Here is a 27,419-nt window from a genome sequence, read left to right as displayed (position 1 = left end):
TAGACCGATGGCTACATCATCTCCCTTTAAGCAAAGGAGCAAAATAATAATGGTGATTTTTTAAATCCAGCATCAATACTCTAACATGTCAAGAAAAACCAGGGGTTTCTGGGAAACGTTGACAACATTAACTAATAACTGCCCTTCACTCTCTTCTTCCTGACCTACCTGGCTGATGTCTCTGAAAACGTTGCATCTTCTTCTTAGGTTTGAATCATCTCCTGGGATTGAATCTCGGAACAATCCACTTCATTTACCTCTGATCTCCTTATGGAAAAAGCCAAGAAGTGCTCTCTTGGGAACGATTACACTCATTCAGATTGGCTAATACACTGTAATGGATTACAAAGACAACTAAAGAACAGCTTAGATGTAAGGCTATTTACTAAATATCCATCCCTGCCTTGCAAAAAAGAAAGAAAGGAATCAGATGTATTTGCTAACTAGGTGGCAGCCTTTCAGGTTTACACACAAATGCTGCCTCCCCAAAACCCTTTCTATTGTGATTACCGTATTTTTCGCACCATAACACTCACTTTTTTCCGCCTAGAAAGTAATGGGAAATGTCTGTGCGTGTTATGGAGCGAATGCCTACGGATGGCGGGGGGATCTGCTGCAGTCAGCAGAGGATCCATGGTTCCCCTTCCTTCCCTCCTCCGTGGCTCGCTTTGAAACAGCAAAGCGGGAGAAGAGCCGCTGAGTGGGGAGGAGAGAGGGACAGAGAGCCTGCTTCTGCAAAGGAGCAAAGCGGGAGAGGAGAGGAGCCGCTTACACGAGTCCGGAGCTGTTTTTTTCAGTGAGCCAGGGAGGAGGGAGAGAACAGCTCGCTAAATAGCAGCAAATTTTTTCGCAAGCAGGCTCTCTGTCCCTTCTCCTCCCCACTCAGCTGGCTAAATAGTAGCAAAGTTTTTCAGCGAGCCGGGAGGAGGGAGCTGTTTTTTTCAGCGAGCTGGGGAGGAGGGAGAGAATAGCTCGCTAAATAGCAGCAAATTTTTTCGCAAGCAGGCTCTCTGTCCCTTCTCCTCCCCACTCAGCTGGCTAAATAGTAGCAAAGTTTTTCAGCGAGCCGGGAGGAGGGAGCTGTTTTTTTCAGCGAGCTGGGGAGGAGGGAGAGAATAGCTCGCTAAATAGCAGCAAATTTTTTCGCAAGCAGGCTGTCTGTCCCTTCTCCTCCCCACTCAGCGGGCTAAATAGCAGCAAAGTTTTTCAGCGAGCTGGGGAAGAGGGAGAGAAGCAGAGCCTTTAAAGGAGCAAAGCGGAAGAGGAGAGGAGCCTTCTCTTATACCCCTCTTCTGCATTATTAACAGCATCCTTCTCCACCCACCCCACGCGTGCACCTTGTCCCTTGAGTGCTTTTCCTTCCCTCCCCACTTAAAACGTGGTTACAAAGCACGGATCCACATGGATCCTCAGGATTTTTGCACTGGGTCACCCCAAATTCACCATCAGATCACATAGCATGTCCATGGCTACAGCTTGCACCAAAAAAATCACACACCCACTGTTGCCTGGGGCCGCAGTGGTGCAAAAACGTGGTTACAAAGCACGGATCCACATGGATCCTCAAGATTTTTGCATTGGGCTACCCCAAATTCACCGTCAGATCACATGTCTGTGGCCACAGCATGAACCACAAAAATCATACATCCACTGTTTCGTTTAGAATATTTTTTTTCTTGTTTTCCTCCTCTAAAAACTATGTGCGTGTTATGGTCGGGTGCGTGTTATGGTGCGAAAAATACGGTACTTGTTGCTGTTTTTTCACTCTGTGTTGATTTGCAGAACCATAAACGTTCTTTTAAACTTATCTCTTTATCTTGTTTTATTTCTGTGCTACCAACTACATTCAGCTTTCAAGATATTATTAGCATTACGTTTATTCTATTCCTCTGACATGATGTCTTCCAAACTTGGGTCTCCAGCTTTTTTTCAGATTACAATTCCCATCATCCCTGCCCACTGGTCCTGATAGCTAGGGATGACGGGAGTTGTAGTCTAAAAAAACCATGTAGAGGATGAACATTAGGAAAATGTTATACTGTATACATGCAAGAATAAGTTGCTTCTGGGGGCCCTCTGAGATTGGTATGTGTTATTCAATTCAATCTGATGCTCATCCCATAAACTATTTTTGGTTTGTTTGGTTGTTGTTTTTTACAGACAGCATGGGTCAAGGCAAATGTCACAATGAAATGTTTCGGAAGCAGTAGCTGACTACATTTCAAAACATAATTGGCTCTTTGAATCTCGAGAAAGAGACGCCGAGGCTGTTTGCGCCGCACTTGGCTGTGCCAGAGAAGCAGATACTGGCCAGAATAAATAACATTTGTAAAGCAAACAATGCTCAAGGGGAAAAGAAGAAAATGTACAAGGAAGCAGACAGACATGGGCAGCGTTATTCTCAAGGGCACAGCAGACATGTAATTATAAAAATGATAAAGTAAAATGCATTTACCCTGGCTTCATGTATTTTTTTCAGCATAGCTTTTAAACCTTGTTTAGGGTCCCTGGGTTGGTGGTGGTGCAAAATGTCTTCCCCATATGCCAAATCTCTGGCATAATTGATGGGCAACTTGGCTGTGGGTATCAAAAATGCATTCGTCAATAAAATGAAAGCATTTACTTTTTTTCAAAAAATATTTGCTCACCTCCACATATGCATTCCTAAGTTATCTTTCTTATTTGTTAGATTAAACTTTATCAGGGTGAAAGCTCAATAAAAAAAGTTGCCTTTAGGAGCCCTGAGACACTTTGCAATTGCGGACCCATTGGTCCCTTCTGAACACCAGGTAGGGATGGATGAGAAATTTGGCAAAGTTCATATTTAAAGTTGAACCTAGAAAAACTGCTGTTCCTGAAACAATAATGCCAGTCAAAACACAGCCATCCTTCAAGATGTGCATGTCTCTGAATTTTGCAGTGCAGATCTCTAGCCAACTAATGTGCACAAGAATGCATGTAATAGGGTAACATGGACATATATTAATGAAAATAGTGTTACGCCTGGACGATGCTGAGTGTTGAGCAAAAGAAAAATCAGATAGTACAGACTGTAAAGAATTATGTCTTGGAAAATAACTGATATTTCATGTATTGAACATGAAGGTTTTTGTCTATTTGCGATGAACCTATGCTCATCGCTACTTCCGACTCCAGTTTCAATGTTATTTTCGAACAATGTCCATGTTCTTCTTTTCTAATGCACAGGTGTGAACAACGCGTCAAAGTAACAAATAGATGATTGTGTTATTCTCTCATAAGAAATTATTAGTGCCATTTTCACTGTAAGTATAGCAAATGGCACCTCAGCACTTCCTCTCTATAGATAACTTCAATGTAATGCTATACTAAACCATGGTTTCCTGTTACAAAAACTACCTCACAAGCCTCCTGTTCTGCACTTCCCCCTCTTCTTCCACCATACATGTGAAAAAATTGAAAGCTTTTACTTGAGAACTGACCAGTTTCCCTGTTATATCCAAACTCAACAAACTGTAGTTTTTCCTAACTATGGTTAGTTTATATAAACAAGGATCAAACTTGGTTTGTTATTCTTTGTTAAGTAATCACACTTACAGCAACCCACAGTCTCTTGATTTCAGGAATCACAAGAAGAGTACTCTGGTTAATTTTAAGTGAAAGCTTCCAATTTCCCATCTATGGATATGAAGGAAGGGGAGAAAGGAAGTGTGGAAGCCCAAATCTCATTCAGTCTCTTTTTCCTATAGTGTTAAAGCATGACATCCTCACCAGCCTAAGCTCACCAATGGGCACGCAGCAAAGTGTTGTTGTTCTACCATGTCCATCGGAATCATTTATGACTGAAACAGGCAGTGTAGAGAGACAGCAGCTGCTCCTGTTGAATCATTCAGTCATAAAATGAACCTACCTTGAAAGAACAGGTGGTGACCATAAGCCTTCCAACACGGATGACCCCAAAATGAGGGAAAGTATCCAGGTGGGAATGAGTGAAAAGAAAAGCACTTGTGGACCTTAGCTCCCACCGCTCTGAGTTTCTGGCGTACTCCACTTTTGGCAGACAGTTAATGGGATGGTTCTGGCTAACGTGAGCTTGGATGAGTTTCTGGGCCTGGAGCAGATGGTACCTTCTGGGTACCTTCAAGATTTTGATACATTTTATTGTAGCCTCAGAGCAGTTCCAAAAACTGAGAATCAGCAGCCAACTGTTCCTGGGAGAGGATGCATGCATATAAATTGCTGCCTGATACCTGAGGACAGTGGCTATTGTTCTCTTTTTGATCCCAACCTTGATTACAAAGGGTTCTCTCTAGTCTTTGCTCGTGTGATATTCCGATCAGCAGGCACTGCTTACCGGAGCTATGAATATGAAATTGTCTTACGGAGGCAGTACGCAATGGGGCTTCCCCCTCAAGAAACCACACATACTCATTCATGCTCAGCCAGTTCCAAAGTGCTCCTGGGCCCGTCGTGAGCATGGATTTGCAAAAGCGGAGGCAATTCCGATAATGCTGCCAACCCTCACAGCAATGGGTCACTGGATCCTCATAAATGTTAATACAATGTTTATAGCTCAGACTTCAGCGCCACATGGACTGCAAGCTGTTTCACACTGCCTGGGAGCTCTGTGAGGATGTTGGATTGAGTTGCTTGGGAAATCAGGGCAGTCCCCAAGGTATATTTCAGGCAGTGCTGATTCCATTTTCCCTATACAGTGGTACCTTGGTTTAAGAACAGTCCGGTTTAAGAACAATTTGGTTTACGAACTCCGCAAAACCGGAAATAGTGTCCCAGTTTGAGAACTTTACCTCGGTCTAAGAACGGAATCCGAACGGTGGCGGGAGGCCTCATTCCCACAAACATGCCCAGGATTTTAGCCCTGCAGTCTAATCCTATGCGTATGAAGAGCACTGAGTTCACAAGGAGTTCCCTGCTCCCCCCCCCCTCGCAAGTAAGTGTGCATAGTATTTCACACTCTGCCACAATGAATTGTTGCTCTATATAGCACCCATTACATATGCACCTCCCTGCATTATGTTCTTCCACCTCCCTACAACAATTCTGTTAAGATTGTAATAGTGCCGTCTCACCGAAGAGAAATTCCTTGATATTCTCTGCTGAAATGGATCCTAATGTTAAGTCTTTTTCCAGCCCCCCCGCCCCTTGTACAGTAGTTGTGCAAGACTCTCCAGATTAGTGTGTCACTTTTGTATCTTTATTTCATCACTAAAATGAATAACAATTCCTGGTGGGGAGAACACGTCATTAGAGCAGAATAAATATAAGGGTTGGATGTTTTCACTTACAAAGCTAATGTCTGAAATAGTGTGATGGATTAAAATTATGCAGAAGCTGTTTCCCAAGTATTCCTTTAAATTTACAATTATCAAGTTCCCCTATGTTTGACTCTATATGTGATTGCAGCTGTGTTCTTATCCATGCTTTAGAAAGGAGACGCTGAGCAATGAGCTGCAGTTGCTTTGGTAACTCCGTGCCTGGCTTAGCACAGCCAGATCCTCATGTAAATACAGGTCACAGGCTGCCCTTCCTATTCCAGATCATAAATGGATTTACCCTTTTCTGGTGGGCATGAAATGAGCTCATCAGGTTATAATCGGGCATAGGCATAGGCAAACTCTGCCCTCCAGATGTTTGGGGACTACAACTCCCATTATCCCTGACCACTGGTCCTGTTAGCTAGGGATGATTGGAGTTGTAGTCCCAAAACATCCAGAGGGCAGAGTTTGCCTATGCCTGGGTTATAATCATTCCTTCTATGATGTACATAGTCATTACATTTATGCCAGTAATTATTTTCTGTCATTTTATATTATACTTCAGAGAACATCTGAATAAGTCACAACTTCTAACGAATGCATTCAATGTGATCTGAATAAAAGCAGGTAAATTTTAAGATCTGATTGGTTCTCTTCATGTAATTGTTGAAACTTTAATAAATATTGTCAGGGTTTTAGGGAGAGAGGAGACAGAGAGCGAGGGCGAGGAGGAAGAGGACGACAACGAGCCGAGGTTGTCCCAAAGTCCGTCTAGCGAATCAGAGGATTCCCAGAAGGGAGCCCCCCTGGTCAGGCCAAGGGGCAATAGAGAGGGAATCAGTCAGAAAGAGGGGAACGAAGAGGGAATCCCCAGTGGGAGTGGCAAAGCGGGACCAGCTCCCCCGTCGGAACGGAGTGGAGGGGGGGGAGTTGCCAGTGTGTCAGAAAGAGCAGGACAGGAAGGAGGAAGGGGGAGGAGTTCGGAGCAAGACGTCCTGCCTGAAAGGGAGGAGTGTAGTACCGAGAGCAGCGTAACTGTAGAAAGGAAGGTCAGAGGCAACGTACGCGCGCCAAGTTCAAATATAGAGGCGCGCGGAAATGAGGAGAGCTCTGAGGAGGAGCCTGGTGCCAAAGCACGAAGGAGGGGGGAGCAGGCGGGAGAAGACTCAGCCTCTGGGGAGTCCCGGAAAGAGGGAAGACAGGGGGGCAGGAAGACCCTGCGGAAAAGGAAAGAGAGGAAAAGGTGGAGCAGTACAAGCCTCTTAAATTGGTGCAGGGGAGGGACGGACTCAGAGGGGACTTCTAACATCTAAGGGTAACAGATGCGGAGCCACGGAGTTTGGATGTAATGACGACAATGATCTTCAATAAAACCTTTTGTATATAGCTTGGACTGGACTTTGGTCTCTTGTGAGCTGGGACCCAGGGTGGCTCTGACAAATATTATTTTAAAAAAAAATAAGATCTGATTGGTTCTGCTCTACTTACCATTCACATTGACGTAGCGCAGAACTTTACATGCCAATTTGAGAAAAGGTGAGCCCTTTGCATTCAAATTAGAATTTCATTAGGAAGGACAGTGTTTAAACACCTTTTTTATGTATCTACCTAATCTGTTCTAGGTTGCATTTTATGGAGTTTCATGTATCAGCATTAAACAGCAAATACAGAGTTAAAGCTTCATCTATTAAAAGCTTAGTCAAATATGATTGGCTTCATCTGGTGCATTAAAGAGTGCTGTGGAGAAAGTTAAGTATTCAAAACTCTGGTGCCATCCCCAAAAGGCCCTGTCTCTCTGCACTCTCTCAAGTATTATGAACAGGTCCTTGCTTCTTGATGAGTCACTGGCCCTTAGTCTCCTGCTTGCTACCACCGCTGTCAATCAAATTCCACATGACATGTTTAGCAACTGCCCCTCCAACTCAGATAAAATTAGAAAAGACTGAAGAGAGAAGTAACACTTTTTTTAAACTGGAAATCCCAGCTACTGGGATTTAACAATATAAATACTCTTGAAATCTTAGGGTTCATTGATTCCTGTAAAGCCAATGACTTGTAGCCAACACTGCCGTCTTGGCTCTCTCAGCACAATGTAATCACGGCACATGAACTCTCAGCACAATGATCACCCAAAGCTTTCTATGACTACATGGCCCAAGCAAATCAACAGCTAAAGCAGAGTTCTAAGGTTCATAGCTAGCTGCAAGCTCAGATGTTGTCCCAACCCCCGGCATGTCCCTTGAGCAATCCTTTTGAAGATTAGGACACACTCATTCACATGGAGCTTGTCCCAAGCCAACAGACCAGGCAAGGACATGGGCACCTTTGTGAGTAGGCTGGGCCTGCTTGTGCAACCTACAACCGACTTCATGTCAACACTGGTTGCTCACGATCTGACTTAGATAGTGCCTGCCTCCCTAGTGGTGGATGGAACAGGAGATCAGATAATGCCTCCTCCATGCTTTGGGGAGTGGGGTTTGCTGTCACTGAGGCAGGGCTCTCTTTCTCCTGACAAACTTGTTTGGTCCCAAAGCAGCATCCAGTTCAGCTCCTCCCAAGCCAGGATCAAGTTCTACATTATTGTCCCATTCCTTCTCTCCTTCAGAGGAACACTGTCATGTGGCTCATGAGAACTCCTATTGCACAAGCCAAACAGGCTTCTGCTCACACAAGGGGCCCTGCCCTTCATCTCCCCTCCTCCCCAAAAAATCTGTTACAATGCGTTGGATGCAACCCGATATCTGAGACAATTCCATTTCAGCAAGGAGCAGTCTGGCTCCACCACCAAAGTCCCCTCAACAGTTCCCTACCCTTTGCTTAGCTTAGACTTGTCTTAAGACTCAAATTCCTTTAGAGTTAGGAGGCAGTATAACTGCTGAGGAAGTTGAGAAGCTCTCTAATCCTAAACCCACAAAATCAAGTGGAACAATTGTAAATATTTCATCATTTGTACTCAGGAGGCACTTTCAAGGAGGGGAATAGAACGTTCCCCAGACTCCAACTCCCTATTCCCCACATAAATACACTATATCCTAGCTTTCTTGCTTTTTCTTCAGAAATTGGTGATGGGATTTAGGTTTAAGTTTGACTGAATGTTTAGTCCATTTCTGTGGCTAAGTATGGGATTCGTGGAATGTTTTAAATTACTTATGTGCTCTTATAACCTAAACTCAAGCTTCAATAGCCAGTGTTTTGAAAGGTCTGGGAATATTGAATGAGTCAGCAGCTCTGTCAGCGTATGACTTCAGGGCAGGTCTTTTGTTCTGACCATTTTTTTTGGTGTCTGGCCAAAAAAGAACACCATGTGCCTCTGTTCTCAAAATGGAATATTCCATGCTGGACAGATGCAGAAGATACACTTAAGGGGCCCAGTTTTCAGAAGTGCTGTGCGTTCACTCAGAATGCAATACAGTGAACATTGCCAAGGCTGGGGAAGCGAGTTTGACAAACTGTGTGTCTTACAGTAACGATAACAATATGTCTCAGTGTATCGTCGTCAGTAAGCGACAGTCATTCTCTCTACATTCGGATGTACCGGCCATCAAAATAAGATATGATCTTTTATGGGGGTCCAGCCTGTTGGTTTTTAAATAAATAAATTATATTCTTAAAGGCAAAACATTTTTTTTTTTTTGCCTGCCTGAATATAGTAAAAATTTCAGACCCATCGCAGTTCTCTAAGGCCTCCTATCTGCACGCCTACATCACTCTCATGTAGCCTGGCAACACCTGATGTTTGTAGCACAGGGATGGGGAATCCTTTCAGCCCAAAGGCCTGCATTATCTTATGGACAGACACAGAAAATACTGTACTTGAGATATGACTCAGGACTAGAGGGGGGTGGAATTCTGAGAGCCAGATCTCAAGAGACCCGGGGGAACCCTGACCTGAGCCCCCTGAATGATCGGTCCAGAACTTTCTAGAAGATCTCCTTTTCTGCCTCTCTTGGTCACTAAAGCCCTCATGGAGTAGGCTAAAGAGCCTTGCAATGTACTAATTGCTACAACCGATATCTAGCTGTATGTATGCCAGACTCAGTGCCATAGGGAAGCGGCTTGTAAAAGATGCCTCATGACCCCGTTTTATCCTCCTTAAATAGCTTTTCTCCACCATTTCCCTCCTTCGCCACAGTAATGCTGTTCAATAATGCAGATGTAATTTTGTGGCTTGATGTTCTATTTTGCTTTTAGAAGAGGCAGTATGCTTTCCCTCCTCCCCAACCCCCTCATTATTTGGAGCATGCCACTCTCGTCTGTTGTTCTTCCAGCGCTTCAGGAAAGAGAAGACCTTATTTAGAGCAGACATCGCTCATCTGTCATTACTGTCAGACTCTGGGCTTAATCAAGCTGTCTCCGTTTGTTATATTTTGAAGCCAACTCTTCGCTGTGTTTGCATGTGCAGACATGCATATACAATACACAGGCCCTCGTCCAAGGAAGGACAAGTGCAACAGATGGCTGTGTGGTGACTCTTAAAATTGGATTGTCACAGAATTCACCTCCATCCGATGGCCAAACTAGATGATACACTAGCTGTCTCTCTGCCTTTAAAAGCAGGTTTCAAAAAACAAATTGTCAGTATGGTGGCCTGGTCCATACAGACCCTTAAGAGTGCACGTAACTTCTATGGTCAAACTCTGGATCATTCCTTCCAACACTAGCAATTTTTATAGGGCGGGGGGGGGGCTAACGTTTGGTTCTCCAGATGTTGCAGGACTACAGTTCCAATTATGCCCAACGTTTTGGCCATGCTGACTAGGCCTGATGGGAATTGGAGTGCAACATTCTCTGGAGGGTCACAAGTTAAGCACCCCTGGCATAGGGTACAGGGAGGAAGCTCCCTGTTTAAAACGTAATAAGCACCTTCTCTGCCCTCCAAAACAGATGATAGCACCTATCAGAGTTGAGTGAACAGATCTCATGGCAATGCTATCCCTCATCCTCAAGTTACACAGGCTTGAAGATCAAGGCTGCGCCCATATATACATTGAAAGCAGTATCATGCCACTTTAAGCACCCACTTCTTCCCCCAAAGAATGTTTGGAAGTATACTTTGATAAGCTGCTGAGAGTTGTTAGGAGACCTCGCTATTTCCCTTACAGAGCTACCAGGGTGGTTTAACAATCGATCCCTCTCCACAGGGAAATCTGACAACTCTAGCTCTGTGAGGGAGACAGGAGTCTGCTGCCAATTCTTAGCACCCTTGACTAACTACAGTTAATGAGGATGCGTTTAAAATCCGACTGTTGCTTCTCGTATGCAGATTAGGTCAAAGAGAGCAGAGTTTGCGGCTGAGAAACTTGAAACAGGAAGAGGGTGCTTAATACTTTTCAAGTTGTTGCTTGGTCCTGCCAGTTGCTTTTCCCATTATCTCTCATATTTGTGAGAGGCTTTGGAATTTGGGATTAGATAAAAAGTAGGGAGGTTTTAATGGATGGCTGGATGGGGAGAGGGAGGGCTTAAGAACCTCCTTCTGCCCAATACGTTTCCATTTTGTGGCAGAATCAAGACAGAGTTTAGCTTCACCTTCACAAGCCAAGGATCTTTCTCAAATCCATATACTCAAAGTTTAATTTCTATTGGTGAACTGAAAGTTGACTTACGGTAATTGTTAGAGTGCACCCAGGTCATTTCTGGTTAGAAATTAAACTATCATGCCTCAGCAGAAGCTTACGTAAATGAAAAGAGAACAGTATAAGCCCCCAATGCTAACCAGGGCATAACAAATGTACTTACTCATGCAACAAAGATGAAAGAAAACAATCTCTTGAGATTTGAAGCTTTCCTACTGGTCAATGGAAGACAAACTTCTTTTTTTAAAAACAAAAAACAAAAAAACCACCTCTGGCTTAAAGACAAGAGAATGGAAAATCTAGATGAGAATAAGCTGGTCACCAACACCAGACAGAAGTGCTCTTGTTCAGAGTTTCTCCAGCCAGCTTGGAACAGAAACCACATATTTACTTATTATGTATTAAAAGCATTTCTATTCTACTTTCATTATAAAAAATTTAAAAAGCAATACACAAAAAAATGCAAAATCACAATACATTAAAATGCAGAAACATAACAATAATAGTACTGTAAGTTACAATAAAAATCATTGCTAAAAGCTCAACAGTAAAAATGAGAAGAGCCCTTTGGGATTTCTCTTACTACTGTACTGAGCAGCTCACCACAAATTACCAAAAGACTTTAAAAAATGGTCTTTTTTCAAACGCTTGCTGATCAACAACCAAGAAAGAGAGTTACAGATAGGTAGCCGTGTTGGTCTGCCATGGTCAAAACAAAATAAAAAAATTCATTCCAGTAGCACCTTAAAGACCAACTGAGTTAGTTCTAGGTATGAGCTTTCGTGTGCATGCACACTTCTTCAGATACGATGAAAGAGAGGTGATGGCATTCAGATGAAAGTGATGATGAAAGTGATGATTCAGAGGTGATGGCATTCAGATATATTGGTGTAGTCTTCCAGTCAACAGGACTGCAGAGAGCCCAGTCTGCATGTTTTTGAGAATGTCCAAAGAACTACCATTGCCCTTCCTAGGTTCTTTTTCTCGAAAGGAGGCTCACACATTCAATATGTGACTGAAGGTGAGAACCCAACTTACACATGGCTCACAGCTGTGCATTTACAAGGACTTTTAGTAGCTATACAATGCATGCTTTTTTGCACAGCACAGTGGTACCTTGGGTTAAGAACTTAATTTGTTCTGGAGGTACGTTCTTCACCTGAAACGGTTCTTAACCTGAGGTACCACTTTAGCTAATGGGGCCTCCCGCTGCCACCGCACGATTTCTGTTCTCATCCTGAAGCAAAGTTCTTAACCCAAGGTACTATTTCTGGGTTAGCGGAGTCTGTAACCTGAAGCGTCTGTAACCTGAAGCGTCTGTAACCCAAGGTACCACTGTACCTTTGGTGTTCCATGTTGCACACCAAATGCCTTAACTCAAAGAGTAGGATCTGGGATGACTCTACTCAAACCACAAGTTACAAAACACTTATCAATCCTTGTATAGACAGCAGGAACGTACTACTACATAATCCAGTTCCATTTTGGCATGCACACCAGAAACTGCTATTGGATTACCGTATTTTTCGCCCTATAGGACGCACTTTTTCCCCTCCAAAAATGAAGGTGAAATGTGTGTGCGTCCTATGGGGCGAATGCAGGCTTTCGCTGAAGCGCACCTTTCCCGCTGTCCTCCGACTTGGTTAGAAGGCTGGCGGAGGGCTTCCCCCTCCTCCAGCCCCGCAAGCTCCCAGAGCAATGCCAAAGCTGCACGCAGCTTCGGCATGGCTCTGGGTCCCGTTCTGGGGGCTGGGGGAGCTCGGGCTTCCCCCGCCCCCGTGCCTGGGGGGGGGGGGAATATATTTTTTTCTTTATTCCCCCCCCCCAAAAAATCAAGGTGCATCCTATGGGCCAGTGCATCCTATAGGGCGAAAAATACGGTAAATCTTAATCCCTCTGTTTTAGCCTATTTTATTTCATCAGATAACTTCTCCTCTGGTTGGAAGAGAGATGTAAAGGTGGAACTATCAGACTTTGGGTCATCGTTCCCTGCTCTGTTACACTTGTGGCCTTGAGAACTAAGGACACAACTAAACTAATCTGGGATGTAGCCCTGCAAGAAGACTAAGCTTGGATCGCATGCTGCCAGGCGGCTGGAAACTGTAGCAAAACCTTCATTCCAGCTGCTTATCTTTATGCTCTAGAAATTTCCAAATATCATAGAGCTTTCACTTTGGCCTCCTTTAATGCCTTACCATCTGCTCTGCTGGGAGATACACACACACACACACACACACACACACACACTGCTTGTAACCACTGTGTCTGCTCGTCAGTCGACAATCAAAACAGTTGAGGACATTCCTTATATATTACACCCCCATTTAAACTGAATTCCCAGGCAGTTCTGATAACCTCCCTCCTTTTGTCAGATTCCACTAACTACAAAATCAGTACCAAAGTGGCAAAGTTCAGTGCATTACTAGGAACGGGATGGTTAAGTCTCCTTACCAAGCACACTGTCAGTCATCTAGTGATGTTCTAGGGAGGGATAGGATGCTGAGACAGGTGGCATCCCCTCTTTATCCTAACCCAGGCAAGACTTGTCTAAACTGAATGTCCTTTTGCAAGTGACCTAGAGTGGATTTGAGGACACTACGACTGATGCGTCATCCAAAGCAATTTGAAAAGAAGGTGTAGCCATTCCTTCAAAGGGAGTTCAGAAAGAACTGCCGTCTCGTGCAGGCTACAGACATGCACAAGCACCTGCAAGGATCAGTGAACATTCACAAGGTCTTTTTTATTTTTTAAGTTGTTCTTCCCTTCAAAACACTGGAGACACACCAATGAAGTAAGCAAATCAGCAGATGGAATAAGGTTAGCTTGATGTACTGTAACCTTTAAAATACCGCATGCGATGACTGACCACATGGAGTGCTGGTTTCTGCACAGACTCCCACTCCTGAGCCAAGAATTACAATGACCTGGCAATCGTTTTAATCTGTGGAACTGAGGGACGAGGTAATGCCCAACCCGCCCTGAAGCACAATAAAAACCTAATCGAACTGCAGGATTATTCCGAAATAGAAGTTGCCAATTGGGAAATATGGGGAGATACTAACCTGTTAAGCAGTTATTTCTGCACTTTTCCTCTACCCAGAAGCAAGAGCTCACAGAAGCATTTATGTGCACTCATGGGTGCAACGAAGCAGGCTCTGCAGCCCATGAGAAGCACTGGCGAACCTGAGAGGTTACTTGCGTTTATGAAGATGTTTGCTTGAAGTCATGCCAGGTTAGAAGGCCAGAAGCCTTATAAAAGTAACTACGGTTTGAAATTCTTGAGGATCCTTTTCAACCCAACTCTACACAAAAGGGGTTAAATTCTTTCATTCCATGACAAGTATGAAAATGAATAGCTTTTATCAATTCACGTTCGTTCCACATATCAAACCAATGACCAGAATGCTACTTTCAAAAGTATTTAATGGATAACTCTCTACAAGTGCATGATAATGTTTTCAGAAAATTGCCAGTCAAAGCTAACAAGGAGGCACTCAAATGGCCGCCAGATATTTCTTCGTATTTGCAGACAGTTTCTTACATGGGGTAGTTATCAAAAGCTTAACATCTTTTTGCAACACATGTAAATCCAGCCCTAAGAAAGTTGTCGCTCACTATGTTTCTAGCAAAAGAAGCAGCTATAGCCTACAATATTCTGTATTTCCCCCTCTCCATCTCTTCTACATGAAGAAAACAATTTTAAAATAAGTATATAAATTTGAAGAAACAGGCTTCTTCTATAAATGATAGACCCTTACGTAGCCAGAACTACATGAGAGGTAACAACAGCCGTGGGGAAAACCTCAAGGTTTGCAGACACACAGTAAAAATACCATGAAAGGGAAAAACCTAACAGAAGAGCTTGAGAAGGACTGAACATGCTTACTGGAATAGAAGAGAACTGTTGAGGAAAAGCAGAAAATTGTGAAGAGGAGGAGCAGAGGGCATGGGACAAAGAGAGAGCATGGCTGGCTGGCAAGAACCCTGAACAGGAAGACTCCCAATCCGAAATATTTTGCAGCAGGCCCCATTTGCAGAACATAACATCTAAGGGACCTATTGAGAAGAATAACACTAAATAGCCATCATAATGTATAGGTTTGGGCAGAGATTTGGAAGCCCATTAAAAACACTGTTTAGTGCATGAAGATTATTAATGAGCTTTCAGCTCTCTGCACAGCTGCAGGGAAACTGCTTCGTTTCACTGATATATGAAATGAAGAACAATTCTGTAATGCCAATATGGAATAAACAATGTTTATTGGGAAGTTTGATGATATCTAATAGGTGGCGTGATCAAGTTTCCTGTTACTGTAGCTTAAAAAACAGGTTACAACATGCATGTAAACAAGTAAGGCAAATATAAAAAACCAGCCTGTCTCTAGACATGCTGAGATTTAACATTTGTTAGAAAGCCAAGAATCTGGTTTGTCTATGTTGCTAGCTTTCGGTTGCTCAGCAACTCTAGTATCAGTCTGTAAAAACACAAATGCGATGTATATTGTGCATCGCATTCTCCAACTGGAGTCAATAGAATCAAATGTCAAGATGAGTGGAAAGCTTCTATTCCACCACAATAAAAAGATAAAAAAGTGTCCGAAGAGAAATAAGTGCAATGGAGCTATTGGAAAGGAGAAGTATCATTGGAGAAAGGCTTTTGGAAACAAAGAAGCATGAAACAGAGGCTGACTTTGGGATGTGCCAACAGGTTGGCTAACATCTGCAACATTCCTTGCACAAGTATGCATAGACGTTTAAAAGATACCTAATGGAAATATATTCTGGGTATCTTTGTTCATGGAACAGCAGAAGTGTACCCATGTATGTATTGAGATGCGGTTTTGAAAAATTGTAGAAATACCTCTTGCCATTTTCAGTGAATATTCTGGCCACAGTACTTCTGTGACCTAATTAGGATAGCAAGCTGCTGGGCAACCAATTCGCTCAGTGAAAAAACAAACAATGGCTATCCTTACTCTCCCACCGTATCAGGGTGCAGAGTTTATGATGCAGGATCTTTTCCGAAGCTATGATGAAATACAGACTTTAAAAAATCTGTTGGGTACACGAAACAGCAGTGTGGGCGAAACAGAAGCAAGCAGGTGACAGCAAATCAAGGCCTCTGTCTCTCTTTCCCAACCTGTTGCTCTAAGTAGAGAAGCACAAGCATGGAGAGTCTCAATACAGAATACTGACAGAAGGCAGCTTATTGACCACCATACTTTTTGTTCAGGCAGGCATTTCACCATAGCTCTTTGAAACGTTGCAAAATAATTCCCTTGCAATTGATCACTTGCTGAACAAATATAAGAGCACTAACGGATTCTTCATTTTAATCATAAATAGGAATATGAAGCGCGTCACATTATAGCTTTGGCTAAGAAATAAGTCAAAGAAGTTTGCCGAGTAATGAGCACTGCCATGCAATTGTGTCAGAATTCAGCTGCGATTCAAATACATTCAAAATGAGTCTCCTGTACAAGGCACCGCCCACTGTCCGGTTCATACCCAGCATGCATTGCTTCTGCTCCCTTTGAAACTGCTCTCTGAACTGTTGCACCGCAGAGACGCTACTTGCTTCTTTGCTCTCCTCATAAATCAGAGACAAGCGGTTTTCAGGTTGGCTTATAGCTGCGGAGGAAGCTTGCCGGAGAGTGACCATTTCCTTTTCTAAAGTTAGTGCAAGCTGTTCAGCAAGTACCTTCTTGCTTCCTACCCTGAGTGGTTTTATCTTACAGGCTGGTGGCAACGATCCGGTAAGGTTATGAAGGCACTGGAACAAAATCGTTTCATGTCTGTAAAGCAGATTTGTAAAAAAAAGGTCAGTTATCATTGTTCATAAAAATTCACGAGCAGAAGTTTAAATGTAAACCAGAAGCTATTCAGAACATGAAGCACCGTACTTAAAGATGAAAAAAATAATTTCCCTTTGGAACAAACGTGAAGTATAGGGAAAGGCAGGAGCAAGCAGGGCTCAGCAAGTTATACTGACAGTAATGTTCCCTGAGAAGTTACAATTAAGGTTTAGAGCAGGGAGGAGGAACTTGCAGTCCTCTAAACCACAACTCTTATCTTCCTGATTGTTGACCATGCTGGCTGGAGATGAGAGTTGAAGCCCAATAGCCTATGGGGACTGTGGGTTCCCCATGCCTGGCTTTTACTTAAACAATCTGTTTAAATATTGTGCTCAAAATATGCATTGTAACTGAGATTAGTATGTTTGGTATTAGTAATCTTTGAAAGGGAAAATGAGGTTCTTTCAAGCTATTCAGTGAGCTGAGTTCCATGACCAAGGCAATGAAACTCTATGGGAATTAGGATATAAACATGTTTACATAAGTGAATTAAGCCGTAATAGAAATCTGTTTCACAACTCAATATTTTATAGTGTTTAAAAGCTCTTTCTAAGGTAGAATACTTGGAAGAATATTCACTGAGCATGAAAATCTGTCCCGTAAAAAATATCCTCTAAAATGACTGAGCAAAATTCTAAGGAAGTTATGTGTATTTTCTATGGCTGTGCCCACCTGCTTCCACCGGGCTTGCTTGAATACCAAATTCAAAGTGGAACATCGTATGTTTCCATAAGGTAGATAGCAATGTTAGTTCTGAAAATTCCACAAGGTGTCTTGTTTCAAGTTTATATCATCTTCATTGAATGAAGCCGCTGTAATTATAGTTCTGGGGTCTTCTATGCTCACCTATGCAGATCACTTAAAATGTTTACAAGAGAATCCAATGACCTACTCATCTAGCTAGCATAGCACAGCTATTCAAAATGGTCTTAGATTGCTAGCACAGCAATGGCTATAGCTGTCATGCTCACAAGGCAAAATGAGGTGAGAAAGGTATCTCCAGCTTTTCAATTGCCATTACCTGTAAAATACTGTTAAAGTTCCTTCGAATGGTGTTTTGAGATTCCACTTGAAGACAGTGCCATTCAGATTTCCGGATTTACAAGAGATGAAAGTATTGGGATATTCTTTTATTGCTGTACACTCCATTTGTTCCTGCAGCCATGTTTTTATGTGAATCAATGTACAGTCAGACGAAATGATTTGAAGTGACACCTTGTGTGACACTGCACAAAGTGCAACAAGATCTTTTACGGAGCCTGCAGCAGGGGCAGAAAAGCATTCATGAAATTAAAATGGTGTGCAGGGCATTCAAAGCATCCCTTCAACTGTTTCCCCTTCATTTTAAATCCTTCAATTAAGCAAAATCCTAGATCAAATCTGAGATCTAGATATTGCATTCCTTTAGACTAGCTTATTTTATGATAGGAAGGCATTTGTGGTTAATTTTTGCTGCCCTATTGTAAACTCTTGGTGCCAGTCAACAAGTAATTTAAACTCAGCGTAACACTGCTTGTTTGGTGACAACATCCCTCCCACATCCTGCATATCATCCCTAAAACCAACCAAGAACAACCTCTTCGTCGCTCAGGTGGCTGCTTCAGAATTATTAAGTCATCTTCCTAGTGACACAAATTAAATTTGAAGCTTTCATCCAGATCAGAGTGGGGTGCAATGAGAGAGAGAATAGACATTGTTTCAGAGACGGGGAGAAATGTTAAGTGTTCCATTGCTTTTTAAAGTAATGTTTTGGCTCTAAAGAAAACTACTGCCACCTATTCAGCTCTTTGGGGCAGAACTGGCAAAATACCTAAGTCAGAAAACCTGTTCTGGGTTCAATTCCTGTTCAAGTCTTCTAACTAAGGTCAACATTTCCTATACTACAGCAGGTAAGCTTAAAAAACAACAACAACCTGTAGTTCTAGCTTTTAAATATACAGTCCAAAAAGTACAGCAAGTAGCTACCAATCCCTGCATAAAAAGTTTACCTGTGTATTTATAATCTTTTAGATTTATCGAACCTTTTCCAGCAGAAATCTCAGCCAGACTTAATAAAATCTTCCCACATAATAAAGTCATTCTTTTGCTTTTCTGCAGAATTTCGTTATCTCTGCAGCTTCTCTTCGTAGCATGTAACAGTACCACGCAGCCTACTTCATGCAATGCTAAGAAAGGGGACAGCTGGGTAACTGCAGTGAAGGTTTTTGTCCTATCCACCTTCACCTGAGAAGGTTCCCCATTGCACTCCTTCCCATTATGGCAATCGAGCTTGATCCTTTTAAGCAGCGGCTCCAGTTGCCAGTGGGAGGTGGATTCTGCCAGCGCAGCTTTCTTCAACGCAACTACGCTGCAGCGGCACTTAGCTGGAAAAGCCGAAGGGCATTTCCGAACCATTACCAAAGATAAACGGACGTCACTGAGCAGCCTGTTCAAAAAAAGAAAAATGCAGACTTAACAAACAAAAAACAAATGCAGGAATGGCAGTGTACTGTGATCTTCTCTTGATATACTTGAGATTTACAGTGTCTTCATAGTAGCAAAAACATACACTAAAATGTACCTTGCATTTATACCATATAAATCTAACGTACATTCATCCAACTCAGGATTTTTTTTGCATTTTCTTTTGGAGCCATTCTTAACTTTTCTATTTTCTACTGTGGTACCTTGGGTTAAGTACTTAATTCGTTCCGGAGGTCCGTACTTAACCTGAAACTGTTCTTAACCTGAAGCACCACTTTAGCTAATGGGGCCTCCCGCTGCTGCCGTGCCGCCGGAGCCCGATTTCTGTTCTCATCCTGAAGCAAAGTTCTTAACCTGAAGCACTATTTCTGTAACCTGAAGCGTATGTAACCTGAGCGTATGTAACCCAAGGTACCACTGTATTTTTAAATTTTGCAGTTGTAGGCTATATAATCTCTACCAATAGCAGCATTTATCCATAGTTAATGTATAGGATTTATACAACTTACAAGTCATATGTGTCCATTAGTTTCACTCCAGCTACTAAGCTGTCCTCCACCACACGGTACCAAAGCTCCTGCACAAGCTGCTCTTTGTCTATAGATGGAGTTGATGTGCCATTATCCAATGGTTCATCCCAGAGGGAAACAAGACCTGCCTTTCAAGAAAAGACACACACATCTACACGTATGCCCAAAACAACCCTGTGTCACAGTTCAAACAATTCTGGAACCAGGAAAATACTACTATTCTTCATATATTTCAGCTAAAAGATTAATCAGTATGGTACATTCCACTTTTACAACAAAATATGCTAAAGAGTTTCCATAACCCTCTATAGGGTTTTTTCCAATCCACAGCTGCAGCTATTTACCTACCTGACAACTTCAAAAACTGCACCCATTTTGAATTGTTCCTTTGTTCTAATTTGAGAGAGAATTCCACCCATTGGTGAACAGATAGAGTTCTGTATTACTCCACATAAACTATGGAAAGGAACCAGAGACTGCCATGCTTTGAGCTGAAAATATATGTATGGCACAGGAACCTTTCTGTGATAGTCATGTCCTTTAGCAACAAAATTTTGTACCTGTATTTCCTTAAAGACTGGCTATTTTTGGCTTTAGTGAAAAAAGTTGACCCCAAACATAGAGAAATATTTCTTACATGGTTATAGCTACCAATGAGTGACTCTTATGCAAAGTATTGGAAGTCTATGTCCCTACCTACTATAGAAGAATGGAAACAAAACCTGTTTATATATATTTTAAAAAAAACATGTCTCTGTTACAGAAAAAAATAAATCTTCATGTAGCATACCTTTTCCGCACTTGGAAGGCTGTGTTTTTGGTCTTGAACTAGGTCAATCAATGCTCCACAACTTTCCACCAGAACCTTTTCTTTGAGCCGTAAATGCTGCTGTAGCTCTCGAACAGAAGCAAAACCAGCCTATGGGATACAAAAGGAGTTAAGAGAGTTCATGATGATGACACTACGAGAGTAGATGCCTTTATTTTGCAAGATATTAAAAGAGCTAACAGTTGTAGATTCCTCTCTCATTGTTAAAAAAATAAAAACCATAGTTTAACATAGAAATGGGAAGTTCTGTGGTTGCTGTGATAATTATTTGATGAAACCGACAATGCAGAGAGAAAAATCTGTAGCTACTCACTGCAGAAATTGTGCAGTTACCTGAACTTTGGACATTGAGTTTCTTTCAGCAACCTGCCTTTCTTTTATACTCCCAGTCCTCCGCTAGGCTGATGTAGATACCCTTTTGCTCTTTGCATGTATCCCTTGGACACCTAAACTGCTAATCTGTAGCCCTTCAGATTTTGCCCATAATTTACTGGCAAAACTTATGCCAGTAAAGGCTGAATGGGAATGAACGAATGAATTCCTATCATTCCTGGCCAATGGCATGTTCCCATCAAAGGTCTTCATAAGTGATTCATAGGAATTCACAGCAAAGTAGCAGCTAAGGTTATATGTGACATCCACAGTAGACAACCTCAAAACTTGATGTAAAATAAAGTCAGCAGCAGGGCACCTACAATAAGAAAAGCATCATCATCTCAACGTTAGGTTTTCAAGGGCGTATACAAGGCAGAAGAAGGAGGCCAGACAATAATTCCTAGTGCTTATCCCTTATTTTAATTTGGGTTGGAAAGCGAATCATGGGCAATAAGCCTTTCTTTCCTAGCTTCTAAACAAACTAGTGATGGCTATCAGTACTTCAAAACCTGAAGAGAGCAAGGCTATAGCCCTGTGCACGTATACCTGAGAGTAAGCCCCACAGAATGCAGCGAGAAGTTTAGACACCGAACACTCCAGTAAGTTAAGATTCCCTCAACACAACTCAACAGTAATTATAGCAGGGAATACTCAGTACGACTACCTGGTTCTGCATTTGCAAACATCAATGAAATGGAATGATCCAAAACAGAGTTTATGCTGCATGAAAGTTAATACAAAACAAACCCCAAGTTGTCAAGACATATCAAGAGGCAGATAATGGATCCAAACCTGCAATCTTGCTTCAAGTCCTTTGATAGTAAGGAAGTGGTTCTTTTGTAGCTCTTGTGTAGAATGTGAGTCATCTTCATAGCTTATGTTATTCTAAAGACAGGCAAAACATATTTAACCCTATGCCTGAAAGTAAGTGAGGCACGAATGTGGAAAACTGAGCCACACAAGGACCAAGTAAAAGCCTTCCATTCATGCGCCGCCCAAGTGAAAATGACAATTGTATCCACTTCAAAGCCTACATTTCTCTATTTTTATAATAAATGTTACATATAATTATAATATTGTAGATTTGATGCAATATAGATTTATTAAAATATATGTACTTTAATTATACCCCAACCATTAAAAAAATATTCTACACATCTACTGGTTTTCAGTTGAACGATGAGATTGATAGTACATAGTAGCCTGGTTTGGACATAACTGCAGCTTGTTCTTAGGTAAGCTTTAAGTATTAGGCTCAAGCACTTTCCATCTCACCTCCGCAAGATCAGAAGCTTCTGTTCCTGTTTCAGATTAACCAGTTTCATGTGCCATTGATCTTCAGTGTGCTTAATTGAAACAACTTAACTTCAGAAACTATTCTTTTAAGTTGAGTTGTTCCAACAGACCACAGTTAAGATTAACCGGTTCATTTGAATTTGGATGACTCTGCAGAATGCAGTTAATCTAAAAAGGAATTCTTCCTTGTAGCCATGCCAGAGATGGGAGCATATGCAAGACAAAGGTGCTCAGAGGCACGGTTCAGCATTATGTCAAAACAAGGTCACTGCAGAGTTATGAAAGGCATTTGATTCTGCAAGGCACAACTTCTTCCAAACCTCCTCAATTTGAATCAAAGCAAGCCGTGAAGCAAATGACTCTTTGCCTAATACCTTTTACCGAAACCTTTCCCAACAATTTCCCCAATCAGTAAATCTTACCACATGGTGAACATTTCCAAAATTGGATATTTGAAATGTATTTAAACTTTCTGAGATGGAGTCAGTCTTTAGAAGAACTAAGATTTGTTCCGTTCCAATGCCAACAAAATCATCTACCAGAATAGACCTCACATTTTTCCAGGAAGAAACCACCTGCAATGTAAGGTGACATTGGAAATGTTTTCATTTCGTTAATATCTACATTATGCACATGAAATGAAAATATTCTCATATTTGACAGCTTAAGCTAGTATGGTGTAGCAGCAGCAAGACCACAATGCACCAACTACAGTTATAACGGACATTTCAAGCAATTTTATTCTTCAATTAATTTCAAGAGCGACAAACATTGCGTGAATCCATCCTTAGATTGAGCATGGACATTTTATCATCTGCTGTGTTATGCATACTTAAAACTTCTTTCATTCTTCTGAAATTTATTTCTGGTGCACCTACGTTCATTGAACACACAAGTATTTGGTTTTGTGCCTTTGTTCAGGACTTCATTTGAGTGAGGACTTAGCCGCAGCATCTACATATATTCAGCCCTGGAACAAGTTATAAAATTATTTCAAAATTGCCTCCATGACTCCACAGAGAGCTTCAACACGGAGTAACTACCATGAGCTCTGGGTTAAGAGGAATGACTTTCAAAGAAAGTAGAATGACACCTAGGTTGGCATCAGCCCCAGCACATCTCACTACCCCTGTTACACACACGAGGTTCTGCAACATCAGAAATCCAGGATGCATTTAAAGCTTCCATGTAGGCAAAAGGCTTCCCTATTCATCTCAACTGCTAGGAAAATCCTCCTCTGGAGGAGAGATGTGGGAGCCAGCTTTATGTCATCTAGCCTGTATACCAGCTGTTTGCCATCTACCCATCACCTCTGAAATTATGGGTAGCCAGGCTCCCTGGAATGCAGTAAAACCAATACTAGAAACTGTATTGTTTGTTAACTCTTGTTTTGCTTTGTATTTATGTTCTTAAGACTCAATTATTATCATTTTTGTAATACTGAATTTATTCTGTGTATTCCAAATTGTGTGTTTGTTTGTTGTCATTTTGAATTTACTGATATGTTCTATTTGTAATAAAGAGCACTGGAAATACAAGGTTTTGAATGTTTGCTGTAAGCCGCTTTGGGCCCTGCCTATTGTGGAAAACAGAATATAGGCAAGCTCAATCACTCAATACGTGCATCAGTTTCTGCAGAGATTTGTGTTGAGCATATTGCATAACATCAGAAGGCAGAACCTTTGCAAGCCTAAGAACAAAGCATCAGATCAATACCTGTAAATTACGCTTCCATAGTGCACACACATCTCCTGAAGCAAAGGTTACAACCACCAACTGGCTGTTTCCTTCCACTGCTGCTACCTGTACAGAACAAGGATTCTCATATGGAAGTTGGTGGACATCTTTTGGCAGACCATCTTGGAAAATGATGACTTGGCTTTTGCATGTGACTACGACAACTGATGTCCTGAACTTGCTTCTCACGGCATCGACTTCACAAACGTGCACACACGATACCACGCCGCCATAAGCATGAGGAACAATAGTGGCCCTTGTTAGCGCTTGCTGTTTCTCCACTGCATAGGCAAAGCACTCAGTACCCCAGATGAATGCATCTGATTTGGGAACACTTTGCCCATTGCCTCTGTCTGTCAAACAGGCAGCTCTTGTTCCCAGAACAACAGCACCCTCACCCTTAATCTCACCCGCCCATTTGATGGAACAAAGCTGAACAGGGGCACATAAAACAGTGCAAGTTTGGGGAGAAATGTGAAACAGGCTTTTTGCATGGCTCCATAAAACCGTTGGGCCAGAAAGCAACTTTATGGGTTCTTTCAGTTCATAATCCAATTTAAAATGCAGAACCAGCTCAAATTTGTTACTGTTATGAAGCAAGAGTAAAGTATATTTTGTGTTCTTCTTCACTTTCTTTTTCAATAGAACACAAGGGTGAAGGATTCCTGTTCTGAAGTCAGATCCGCAGCTGCAATGAACCATTTCCACACCATCCTCACAATCGCTGAATGACCCAGTAGACGTCTCAATAAACTGTTTAGTACAACTGTCAAATGACATTCTCCTGACGTGCAATTTCATCACTTTTGTACCACCGCCTTGTGTGGATTTCAGTTTTGACAGCTGGAAAATCAGGAGTTCCCCATTATATGACAACAACTTCTCTTGCTGATCCATCAGCATATTTCCTTAAAATACGTCCACTGCAAGACGACCATGAGTTAGTCTCCTGCTTTTCAGTAGGATGATTCTTCTGTTTAATGTAGCATTTGATCTGAGCAGCATTTTTCCAATCTGAAAAATAATAAGTGTTTGGCAATACAGCAATAGAAAGCAGATCATTTTAACCTCAGTAAGGAAGGATCAGTCTGTGCCCATAAAAAAGTCACATTCACACAAATAATTCAGTTCAACAAAACACTTCCAGCTGGATTCTAAATATGTATATCTAAGTAAAGAGGGCACTTCCTGATAACCGTACCTAGGATTGCAGTGTTTAACCCAGGGGTGGGGAGCTTCAGGCCTGGGGGCCAAATACAGTCCTCCAAGTCTCTCCACTGAGCCCTTGAAAGCTGCCACATCGCTCACCAGCCCTCCTCTGCACTCTGCTGAATACCCAACCACACTCCCCTCAGCTGCAATTCCCAGCAACTAATATTCAGGCGCATACTGCCTCCAACAGTGGAGGGAAAACATATCCTTGGTGGCTAATTGTTATCATTGATGTGGCCCCGGAAGGCTGCAAGTGAGGCTGAGTAAGGTCCCCTGCTTTCACCCATGTACTGTTTACACTTAAAGATGAGTTAAAGCAGAAGGGTACCACCTTTAGCTGCCAATTCCTATAGATGTTCAAGAAGTAAGGTCCACTGAATCCAGTCCTGGCATTAGTCCAGCCAATCGTCACTAGTGACAAACATCTAAATATCTGAAATTAGACAATTTTTAATCAGGATTAGACACAGAAATCTAGTAAATCCCACATGTAATGCCAGGGGAAATTACAACTGTCCAGCATAATCAAGCTTTTCCCAGGATGTAAATTACCTCAACCAACAGGCCTTAAAAGCATTTCTTGCTCTGGAATGCAAAAGTAATGGTGCTACAAATAGCTAAGTTCTAATCTAAAGATGATCCGGTTTCTCAGGCACCTATAAAATGTCTACTCATAAGCAAGCCCCACTGTACACATGTACGCATCTTAAATGAGTACAGTATACAATAGCAACCTCAAAGGAATGTCATAGGGGATACACTACTGCTATTGAATACAAGAGACAGGCTCCAAGGTGACCAGATGCGAAGGAAGACAAACCTGTAACTTTAATCACTGTGTGGAAGTTGACATTTTGACAACTACAGCTGGTCATGCTATCAAGGGAGATAAAATCTAAAGAGTTTCTTCTGAACAAAAAATACAAGAGCTTTTGCATTTCAACCAACCCAGCCACACTGAGTTAGAGACAGTGATCACATATGTTATTTTTTAAAGGAAGTGTTGATTCTAAAAGTATGTGATCTTAGTTATCTGATGGTGCAGGACACAAACGACACATAGGCTTACAACCACTCTTTTCTCTTTCTGGTTTGTGTGGCAGGAAAACAGATCTGACCCATGTGTGAGTAAGAAATAAAAGAATCGGCTGGGCACCAAGATTCAAAATGCGGGGCTTTACACATTCTCCAGCCAGAGAGAGCCCCCAGCAAGGTTTAAAACAGTCACAGTTAAGCAGAAGCATGCTATGGGAATAATTTACAGTGGTACCTCGGGATGCGAACGGGATCCGTTCCGGAGCCCCGTTCGCATCCTGAAGCGAATGTAACAAGCGACGGTGCGTCTGCACGGGATGTCATTTTGAGCGTCTGTGCATGCGCAAGCGGCAAAACCCGGAAGTAAAATGCTCCATTACTTCGGGGTTGCCGTGGAGCACAACTCGAACGCGCTCAACCCGAGGCACATTCGACCCGAGGTATGACTGTAGTTTGCTTGCAGAGCTCACCCTTCTCTCTAGCGCTCTGGCAAGAAACGGACCACACTCTGTTAAGTAAATTTAAAATGCTTGCCTTGCAAAATCCAAAGGTCTGATTCATGCGCTGTTCCACGCAGCAGCAAGGAGAACACAGGTGGAATACTATTGGGTACAAAATACAGAACACAAGTTTCAAGGATGTAGTCTGTGCTGGGAGCCCCACTGAGCTCAAAGGGGCTTACTCCCAGTTAAGAGATGTTCAGATTGCCTCCTCAGAATCACTTTACTTTAGCCCTGTCTGTGAGCGGGGGGGGGGGATTAGTTCTGTAACCCCCCCCCCCAGGCCACACAAGCCACACCCGCTGGCATGGGGGAAGGCAGTGAAATCCCCATCCTTATCCTGGTCGGCATCCCTCTGTAGGAATACTAAAGAGCAACCTTAGGCGCACTTACTTGGAAGTAGGTTCCACTGATCTGAATGAGCAAAGGGGGCAGGACCCGATGAGCCTCAACACAACGCGCGAGGAGACCGCGGGAGCCCCTTTCATTCCCCACCAGCAACAGCACTAGCGGCCGGAGCTTCAAGCTCCGAACAATCCCGCCAAACAGAAGAATCCTGGGAACGGAGTCACGTTACGTCATTAAGCCGGGCGCCATTGGCTGTAGCAAACGAAATGGGCGGGACCGTAAAGGGAGAGGCGAAAGGCCGCGCGCGGTAGGATTGGACGGAATCACGCCAGGAAATGAATGGGCGCGGCTTCCAGAGACAGAGAGAGAGAGAGGTTGGGAGGGGGGAGGAAGTGGGAGGTTGTGGCTTCG

At 42.5% G+C, this 27,419-nt stretch overlaps 1 protein-coding gene across 2 annotated transcripts; it reads right to left on the bottom strand.

Moving 5' to 3' along the window:
• Positions 1 to 14,231: 14,231 nt before the first annotated feature.
• On the bottom strand, positions 14,232 to 27,340 carry FANCB (FA complementation group B). 2 transcript variants are annotated; one of them, XM_081858677.1, is made up of 10 exons: positions 27,054 to 27,340; positions 25,457 to 25,558; positions 23,893 to 24,927; positions 22,599 to 22,751; positions 21,673 to 21,765; positions 20,467 to 20,595; positions 19,656 to 19,804; positions 18,672 to 19,108; positions 17,705 to 17,942; positions 14,232 to 16,623 (listed from the first exon to the last, which is right to left on the bottom strand). In XM_081858677.1, exons 3-10 carry the CDS (start codon positions 24,814 to 24,816, stop codon positions 16,218 to 16,220), a joined length of 2,529 nt encoding a protein of 842 aa, XP_081714803.1. In that variant the 5' UTR covers positions 24,817 to 24,927; positions 25,457 to 25,558; positions 27,054 to 27,340; the 3' UTR covers positions 14,232 to 16,217. The 2 variants fall into 2 exon arrangements, with proteins under 2 accessions (XP_081714803.1, XP_081714802.1); XM_081858676.1 differs by lacking the exon at positions 25,457 to 25,558.
• Between the last annotated feature and the right edge of the window lie 79 nt (positions 27,341 to 27,419).

This window comes from Podarcis erhardii (assembly GCF_964252035.2).
Source record: "Podarcis erhardii genome assembly, chromosome: 4".
NCBI classification, from domain to species: domain Eukaryota; kingdom Metazoa; phylum Chordata; class Lepidosauria; order Squamata; family Lacertidae; genus Podarcis; species Podarcis erhardii.
Note: the sequence above shows the minus strand (reverse complement) of the source record. Positions and strands in the feature narration are given on the sequence as shown.